This window comes from Globicephala melas, chromosome 3 (genome assembly GCF_963455315.2).
Source record: "Globicephala melas chromosome 3, mGloMel1.2, whole genome shotgun sequence".
NCBI classification, from domain to species: domain Eukaryota; kingdom Metazoa; phylum Chordata; class Mammalia; order Artiodactyla; family Delphinidae; genus Globicephala; species Globicephala melas.
Genome location: NC_083316.1, coordinates 81,107,828 through 81,117,449, shown reverse-complemented (window position 1 = coordinate 81,117,449; position 9,622 = coordinate 81,107,828). Strand labels below are relative to the sequence as shown.

Below are 9,622 nucleotides of genomic sequence, written 5' to 3'. Positions count from 1 at the left end.
ACAGTCCATAACAAATGGGCAGGGTAATGAGAAATAAATCTTTGCTGTTAGTCCACTGTGATTTGGGGACCATCTGTTACTACTATATGACTAGCCTATCCTGACACACACATTTAAATTACCTCCATGGCCCCTCTTGGCAAAGGAGTTTGTGACCCATACTTTTAAGTTCTCCTCTAATTTTTAGAATGTGAAAAACTGAAGCTCAGTAGTGTTAAATACATGTTCAGAAGATAATGAAGTCAGTCTCTGTATCTAGGTCTGTCTGACTCCAAGGTCTATACACATACTTTAATTCCTTACTCTCCTATGTCATAATGTGATGGGAATGTTTTCACCGTTACTTTTCTCTCTCTCACAATACTGTAAATATATTAAATGGCTTTGAAATTCACTGGTTTCTGAAATATCTAATCAAAGTAGTATCATAATTTAACAAGGAAGTTGCTAAAATACAATAACTCTTTTTGACAGATTTTTCTAGAAATCAAATAAAATACATATGTTAATATGTAATTCTATAGTGTTGTGTTTATCTTGTAAACACATTCTGTACCACTTTAAAAGTATTTTAAATCATATTTATTGTTTTGCATACAACTCAGACATTTTTAATATTCAAAAAACCCAAATGCAAAGTAATAAATTTGGCTTCTTTTCCCCACAAAAATGGGAAATACATCTTGGTAAAGAAATTTTTAAATTGTTTTTACACACCAGTTGTTTGTTGGGAATTATAGTTCCAGGAAAAAAAACAAAACAAAACCAAACCTTAACTGGCCAAAAAAAAAAAAAAAATTAACTGATTAGTATGTAAACAGTTTACAATAATAAGGTAAGCAAGAAAGAAAAACTGATCAGAAAATACCCTGCTTTAAAGTAATTTTCAAATTTCTATTATGGTACAATTTATTCCCAACAACTCTGAGCCCATTAAGAGCACTTCTACACAGAGAAATACATAACAAAATGATACAGTATTTATTGCAACAAGAAATTAATTAAAGGTTATCATAATATATGTAACTTAAATACCCCCCCATTGATAAAGTGGCTTTTTATTCCTTAAACATAGAAATTCTGCTCTTCATTGTAGAAAGATGAAGTCCTCTCATCAAAAGGCACATTTTTATCTGCAAGGAAAATAAAAATACTATAAATGCCCATACTGGAACAAATTTAAACACATTTAAAAATATTCCCAAAGATTTGAAATGACAGAAGATAATGAAAGTATTTAAGGAAATGATAATGAATGGCACCAATAAAACACATGATTACTTTGTCTATATTAATTATATCAGATAATATTCTTCAAATTATAATTCTAACTTTTTCAAAGGAATTTTATATATAATTATTGTGGGTAATTAAAGGCTATTTCATAGTCATACTAAAGTTATATCCTTATATAATATTCATAAACAACTTTAGTTGACTTAAGTATACAATGTAGTTATTTATGTATAGTTTCTATAAACACAATTCTTAACTGATCCTATGTCTAAACCTTCAGAAATGAGGATTAATTGAAGTTGCAGGCCTGGAAGTATATTCAATGAAACAAATAAAAAATACTTTTAATATTTATAATACAGTTACAAAATTTATCCATACAGAAGATAATGTTTTCTCTAAACTATATAATGGGCAAATTTGCCCATTTTCTTACCTTATTGACTAGTTTATGGTAATATGAGGCTATATTTTCATCACATATTTTTAATAGACTTTAATTCTAATTATACATCAGGCTTTACTGCTACTTAATCCAAACCATAGATTCCAAGAAACTTCTGCTAATAAGAGCCATTACAACCAAAAGCACGTAGTCCAACCAAAGCCAAAGGTGTGCAGATTTTACTAACTTAATAAACCGTCCTTTATAATCATCATTAACACATAGAACTTCACTGGAGATACCTATGAGAATGAGTAATACTCTCTTCCAACTTATTGTTCTGTCTGAATCTTTAGTAAGCAATCTATAATAGACCTCTAAATGATTAGATTATTACAAGCTAATGAGATTCTAATAAATTTTAATTTGAGGGTAAATTTAAGCTTTTTAAAAATATATATTGAAGGTCATTAAAAAACCTGCTACTCATGAACAATAAATAATTCCTCGGAATTCATGCCTATATTTAGTGACCCCCAACTCCAAACCCAACATTTCTCTTTTGCCAGTTGCCAAATTTAACCTTCAGAAAATACTCTGAATAGCCAGAGTGACATATTATAAGCTGTCTGCTCAATATTTATTATCTCCTTTTTGTTTGCTAATAAAAATACTGATTTTTTTTGTGAGCAAAGTAGGGTGGCAGTCTGTTGGGGGGAAGGGGAGAGTTCTGAGAAATTTTGATTTCCTGATAAAGAGACAGATGTGGCTTGGGTTCTTGCCTCTCACTATTTTGTTTTCTGGAATACAGATGTGATGGCTAAAATGGAAGCAGCCATATAACCACGATAAAACACATCAGAAAAGATTTGGGAAAACTGTATAGATGTAGAGATCCTGTAGTCAAACTGCCATTGAATAGATGCCAGGAGTCAACTCCTGCATACTTCTTATGATAGGAAAAGACTTTCGAGTCTCTGTAATTCTAGGTTCTCTACTACTTGTAGCAAGAAATAGTCAATCTAACAGAAGCAGAAAGTAGAATGGTGGTTACCAGGGACTGAGGGGAAAGGGAAATGGGGAATTGCTACTCTAAAGGGTATGAGTTTCAGTTATGCAAGATGAATAAGTTCTAGAGACCTGTTAAATAACATTGCGCCTAAGGTTAACAATAGTGTATTATGTAACTAAAAATTTGAGAGGGTAAATCTCATGTTAAATATTTTTACCACATGTTTTTCTATGAGGTAAAGCAAGTCTGTAGTATCAATACATTTTATGGAAACCTCAGTGTGAGTATTTTTCAAGCTTCAAGAATGTTCTGTCTCTACACATTATGCAATGATACAATAAAAAAAGACATTTTCAAGGACAAACTAAGAGCTCACTGGGAAAATCTTAAACTATCAAAATGGCTATTAAACCAAATCAAGTTTGAAAGGAAAAACTGTCCTAGTGTAGTCAAGAGTATTGTTATTCTTTGTTCATTTAAATACATTTGCAAATATTAGATTACTGGAGTTTTTTTTCCTCCCTGGTCCTTTTAAAGAAGAGATAATATCTTTGGATTTTAAAGAATGAACACTATCTGAGAATGATGGGAAAGGTTAATGCCTTAATAATTGTGTTTAGGACTTTTTCTGTCCATAAACTTGAGGTCCTTGTCCCTGTACTGTCCTGCAGCTCCATTCACATAAATCAACCTTACAGGTGGCTATGCTCTGCATCCCACGCCCAACTATCCCACTATATACCTCAGAGAGTCTGCAATCCAGACTATCACGGCAGAATATAAATCCTGAACCAAAGCAGTAAGTAAACATTTTATTAAATAGATCGACTGCTATATGAACAGAAACTTGTGATTTAACTGTTCTGTAAGTTTCCATTTGACAGAATTAGTTTAGACCAGATCAGTCAAACACTTTTGTTCTAGGTCTGTACTGTCCAACACAATAGCAATCTGGCAATTTAAATTAAAATTTCAATTAGTTAAAACCCAATAAAATTAAACATTCAGTTCCTCAGTCACACTAGTCAAATTTCAAATGTTGAAGAGCCACATATGGCTAGCGGCTATCATATTAGACAGGGCAACTCTAGACCATGTGCTGAGATGAGAAAACAGCATTACCAAACAGAATTTAATGTTACATATCATTTGTTGAAATAATATACAAATTATTCATGTTCTTAACCAATAAGGACACTGTGATGATGAATGGAGCAAGGCAAATTTTCTTCTAAGGCTCAATGTCCACAAAAAAGTAAAACATACAAAAAACCCCAAAACCCTACATGAAGGTTCTCTTTTATTACCTGTTTAAATAATGACAAAGACAGCATAGTTCCCTTTAAATGGGTAAACTACAGACTATCCTACTAGTAACACACACTGGACATCCTTAAATACCAATTTCTATCTAAAATAAGCATTAGTACTTTGACATATTCCTATACATATTCTATTTACTTTGAATAACCTTAGTGTTTATTCTGATAAAATGTTATGCTACACATTGAAAGTAGTGATTTAGAAATTAGAACTATTTTCAAATTGATAACTGTTTGAATAAGATCTTCTTAATGAGAGTTTCTGGTTAACACACTTATATCAAATCTGCTTCCTGACTATGATATGCTGATGTTAATAACCAGAAAATACTTTGTAGCCAAGTAACATTGAGCACAAATGTAATGAACACATACAATACAATACTAAATTTAATGAAGCAGAATGGAAGTAGCTAAAAAGCAAATATAGAGTTTTTAAAATTACATACTTGGCAGAAATCACTAGAATAGCCTTGAAGTGATAGCAGTACTAGCTTTTAGAAGCTGCTACCAAGATTGCCAAAATGTCCTTTAGTGTACATCAATATAAAACAATAATAATAACTTTACTGTTCAGCAGAAATCAAACAGAATAACAAGGTATTTTTTCCACTTGTGTTGTAAAGCACTGTTTTAAACTGCCTTTTTGAGACTGCTTATGAGTATTTATTTCCAACATTTTTTTAAAGAAAAATGAAGGTAATTTTTAGTTAATATACAGCTGTCTCTGATTACTCATCGGTTTTTCTATCTGAGAGAGCTAAAACGTCCTACACAATTGTTAAAGAATTGATATTTGGTTTTCAGTTTTATAATTCCTTTGCACAAAATGTTTCAGTAACCAAACAAAAGAAATTACCTCTAATATACAAAATTAGGATATCAATAGCAAATTCAAGAGAAGTCATATTAACTAAACTGCTTGAGCTATTTTTTTTTCCACATACCTACAAATTTTCCCAATTTGACTGTATTAACCTCAATGCTTAAATCTAGTGGTAAGGATGGTTAACTCCTCAATATCCATTCAACCCCAGATAATAATTCTGAACTAATCATGGTACTTCCATTTTTCTTGCAAGTGTTTAGTTTAGGAACGATCACATAACCAATGATATGAAAAACAAAAACAAAACTCTGTTAAACAGAGTTTCTGGGGAAACTATTCTCATTCCTAAGAAGGAGACACAAGATAGCTGGTCCCTAACTTCCACTGAAAATTACTATTCTGGGCATGATTATAGGAACTGCTGGCACCATCCTATTATTGGCCTCAGAATGAAGCCCGCACTTGAAGATGGTCAGAGTCAAAGGGATCACAAAGAACAGAAGCCAAGAGCCCTGATGTACTGTGCCTGGTGTTGGCCCTACCTGTTATATCTTATTACATGAAATAATAAACTTCCTTCAGGAAATTTAGGTTAAACCATATACTAGCAGTTTCATATGGTTCAATCTAATGCAAAGAAAGTTAAAAATAAGTACTCCAAATTCTAGCCATCAACAATTACTATTAAAATTTTTATGTACTAAAAGCCACATTAAAAATACCCCTCTCAGAAAGAGCTGACTACAAAAGGATAGTTTTATACTGTGATGAAATTTTAAGCAAGGAAATTAATTTACCTCTCTGGAAATGACTTGCTTCCCGTTATTTTGTGGATAGAATTTGGAAAATGAAGATGAACTAATTTTAGAAAGCACTTAAACAATGAAAGAACCATCAGTAAGACATGATCCAACAAGAATCACCAGCAGTTATACTGTAGACTAATATGATTCTGCACTGCAGTTGGCAAGGCAGGCAAATAATAATATTTATATTCCTAATTTTGGGGGTCCCATTTGAAAAATGAACAATAGCGAGTGCTTGTACAGAAGACAGAATGAACAGACTTTAGAATTATTCTTTTTATGGGTATAAATCAAATAAATATTTGAAAAATGAAATGAGATTTCATCAGGAAGAGAAGCCTAGATTACTTAAACTCTCTGAGCCTCAGTTTTCCTATCTTTTCCTCTGCAGAGCACAGGCTCCGGATGCGCAGGCTCAGTGGCCTGGCCCATGGGCCCAGCCGCTCCGCGGCATGTGGGATCTTCCCGGACCGGGGCACGAACCCGTGTCCACTGCATCGGCAGGCGGACTCTCAACCACTGCGCCACCAGGGAAGCCCTAAAGCTTTTTTTTTTTTTTTTTTTTTGCGGTACGCGGGTCTCTCACTGTTGTGGCCTCTCCCATTGCGGAGCACAGGCTCCGGACACGCAGGCTCAGCGGCCATGGCTCACGGGCCCAGCCGCTCCGTGGCATGTGGGATCTTCCCAGACCGGGGCATGAACCCGTGTCCCCTTCATCGGCAGGCGGACTCTCAACCACTGCGCCACCTGGGAAGCCCCAGTTTTCCTATCTTTAAAGTGAGAGCAATAGAAACTACCCTGCAAGATGGTCTTGATGATTTCATTGTTAAGGAGCCTAGCACAGTGTCTGGTACATCCTGCACTAAGGCAGGTATTTACTATCAAGTGATTATTATAATTACACCTATTATAGTTCTGCTACCCCACTCTGTCCAGGTTTCCCCCTGGCTCAGTGATAGGACCCCTGCCTGATTTTATCCCTCTAAAGACATTCTCTCTACCACTGTCATACATTCCTTTGCTTTTTTCTACCATTTATGTGACTGCTCTGGGAAGCCCTTCCTGAAAATCCTTTCAGGGCCTACGAAGACCTTGTGATACACTCTCCATATAAGTATTGATTTTTCCCTTTTATTGAGAGCAACAAATGGCATTAACCATGATTATCAGCTGTTATTAAAGTGAGTTACAATAGGATCTATACAGATAGTCCCCAACTTATGATGGTTTGACTTAACAATTTTTTTTGACTTTATCATGGTGTGAAAATAATATGCATTCAGTTGAAACCATACTTCAAATTTTGAATTAGATCTTTTCTCAGGCTAGTATTATCTTTCCTCTTTTGTGATGCGGGGCAGTGGCAGGGAACCATGGTTCCCAATCAGCCATGTGATCACGAGGGTAAACAAATGATACACTTAAAACCATTTTGTCCTCATACAACCAATCTGTTTTTCACTTTCAGGGTGGTACTCAATAAATTACATGAGATATTCAACACTTTATTATAAAACAGGCTTTGTGTTAGATGATTTTGCCCAACTATAGGCTGATATAAGTGCTCTGAGCACATTTAAGGTAGGCCAGGCTAAGCTATGATGTTCAGTTAAGTTTGGTTTATTAAATGCATTTCCGACTTACGATATCATCAATTTACACTGGCTTTATCAGGACATGTCCCCATTGTAAGTTGAGGAAGATCTGTGCATCTTTCCCACAAGATAAATTTGAAATGTTGAATAAATTGATGGCATAATGCATGTTTAATATCTAATACCAACATTGGAAGATCAGAGAAAGTCCTGCCATTGAATCTACTTCAAATGAAGTAATAGAATTTGGACTGTATATCTCAACAGAAAATAATCTCTAAGTTACAGAAGGTAATAGGAATACAAACACACCTCTATCCACACTTCTCTGAAACTTCTGTCCATTACTAGAAAAGAAATGAGTCTACCTTCCTCAAAGTGAGAGACAGAAAAAGAGGTCGATGTGTGCATAGACCTTGAAAAAAAATCACAGTAGAGATCTAAAATCAGTGTAGGTGTTATTTAATGCTGTTTGAAGAAGAAAATAAAAGGGGAATAGAAAAACTGGTCTTTGCTTCTTGGCACCCTGAAATATCCATCTTATTGCTCATTTTAAAAGGTGCAAAAGTAGGTCGGGCTTAGAGAAGAGCATTACCTCTGGTTTTAGCAAGGTCAAAAAACAATAATTGGGAATCCTAAGTCTAGCTCAGACTTCTTTGTTCTGTATTTCTGGCCTATGTATGTATATCTATTGTTAACAACATGAGGCTGGGCATTTTGTCCATTTTTGTTCACCACTGTATCCCCAGAGCTTAGTAGAGTGCCTGGGGATACATGGCAGATAGTCTATCATTGCTCTTAGTGAAAAAATGAATGCATCCAATTTGCTATGTCCTCTGGGATATCATAGGCACCTCCAATATTCATGGTTAAAACTGACCTGACACCCTTTGATAATAATCCCACTCCTATAAATTTACCCTGAGCATACACCTCTAATAATATAAAAATATGTATGTGCAGGTTTATTCATTGCAGTATAATTTGTAATTGCAAAATCACTGAAAACTACCTAAACATCAGAGCATAGGCAACTGATTCAATAAATCATGATACATACACAACGTGGAGTACTATGTAGCTGTGAAAAATAAAATCTCTATGAACTTATGTGGCATGACTTACAAGAGATACTATTAAGTGCAACCAAAAAATATAAAAGAATATACACTATATGCTACCTCTTGTGTAAGAAAGAAGAGAAACATAAGAAATAACATATTCCAACCAACTTTCATCAAAAGAACCACAGGAGGACAAACCAGAAAATAATGAAGTTGATTATCTACAATGGGTGAGATGGGAAGAATGGAGTGGAAGGGATATGAGGGAGTGCTACTTCTCTGAGTGTGCCAGAGAGTGAGTGGGTGTATATTCTTAAAATTTTTTGGTATAGTTTTTACTTTTGGAAGCATGTTAGTGTTTTTCATATTTAAAAAAAACAATAAAAATGGGAAGGACAGAATAAATCTAAAACAGAAGCAAGGAAATGACTTAAATTATATTTCAAATGACTATTACAACCACATAGAAGAGGGGAGAAAAAAAAGAACTAAGCCAAATTACTTACTGTATCTGACTACCCTCAGTCCTGGGCAGGATGAGGCTCTGAGGAGAAAACTGCAAACAAATCCTAAACTCTTCTTGGTAGATTTGTTTATTGTAGTGCTCTAGGCAAAGCAATTCTGAAACTCTATTAGTTTTATTATAAGATTGAGCAAAGAAGTAAACATATTGATGTTGCTGGGAGCCAGGATGTTGCTGGGAGACATTCTTAACACAATGAACAAGAAAAATGCCACTATGGAAAAGGAAGAAGGCAAGACAGAACCCAGTGGGGATGGACTGGAATGGTAGAATGGGAGGTGTGAAGTAATAATATCTAAAGTATGCACATATATGCAAATATGCATGTATAAGTGTGCACGAGTGTGTGTGTGTGTGTGTGTGTGCGTGCGCATGTGTGCTTATGTATACATTTCATAAGCTTGTCTGCTGACAGGGCCAAGAAGCAAGGACGCCCAGTAACAAAGAGCTCACCTAGTACCCAAAGGAACTAAGCCTCCTTGGAGAAATGGTTGATTCCATGGCTGTAGCAGGGTAGGTACAAAATGAGCCTGGAACACCTTGTTAGGCCAAAATGTAAGGAAGTGCTTAAAAAAAAAAGGGAGCAAATCACAAGTGCACAGAAGCCAGCTTGAAGAGGCTCCCACTGGCAAGTACATCAGTGAATTATAAACCTTTGAAAAAAGAGAAAATCATGATTCCATAATGTCAATAAGTAGATAGATAGGTAAGTAGATAGATAAGATAGATAGATAGTTAGATAGGCACACGGATAGGTAGAAAAAGAAGAAATGAGGGTAAGCTCTTGCTTACAGTACAGTGTCCATGCTGAATGGTAAATATGGAGGAAATGTTGTGGTTGGAAAATCAT

At 34.9% G+C, this 9,622-nt stretch overlaps 1 protein-coding gene across 1 annotated transcript in view; it reads right to left on the bottom strand.

Moving 5' to 3' along the window:
• Positions 1-566: 566 nt before the first annotated feature.
• Positions 567-9,622, bottom strand: part of FAM174A (family with sequence similarity 174 member A) — a 35,235-nt gene continuing 26,179 nt past the window's right edge. Inside the window, exon 3 of the mRNA XM_030848471.2 lies at positions 567-1,133. Within this exon, the coding sequence (XP_030704331.1) occupies positions 1,130-1,133 (4 nt within the window). The 3' untranslated portion in view covers positions 567-1,129. The remainder of the gene's footprint in view (positions 1,134-9,622) is intronic.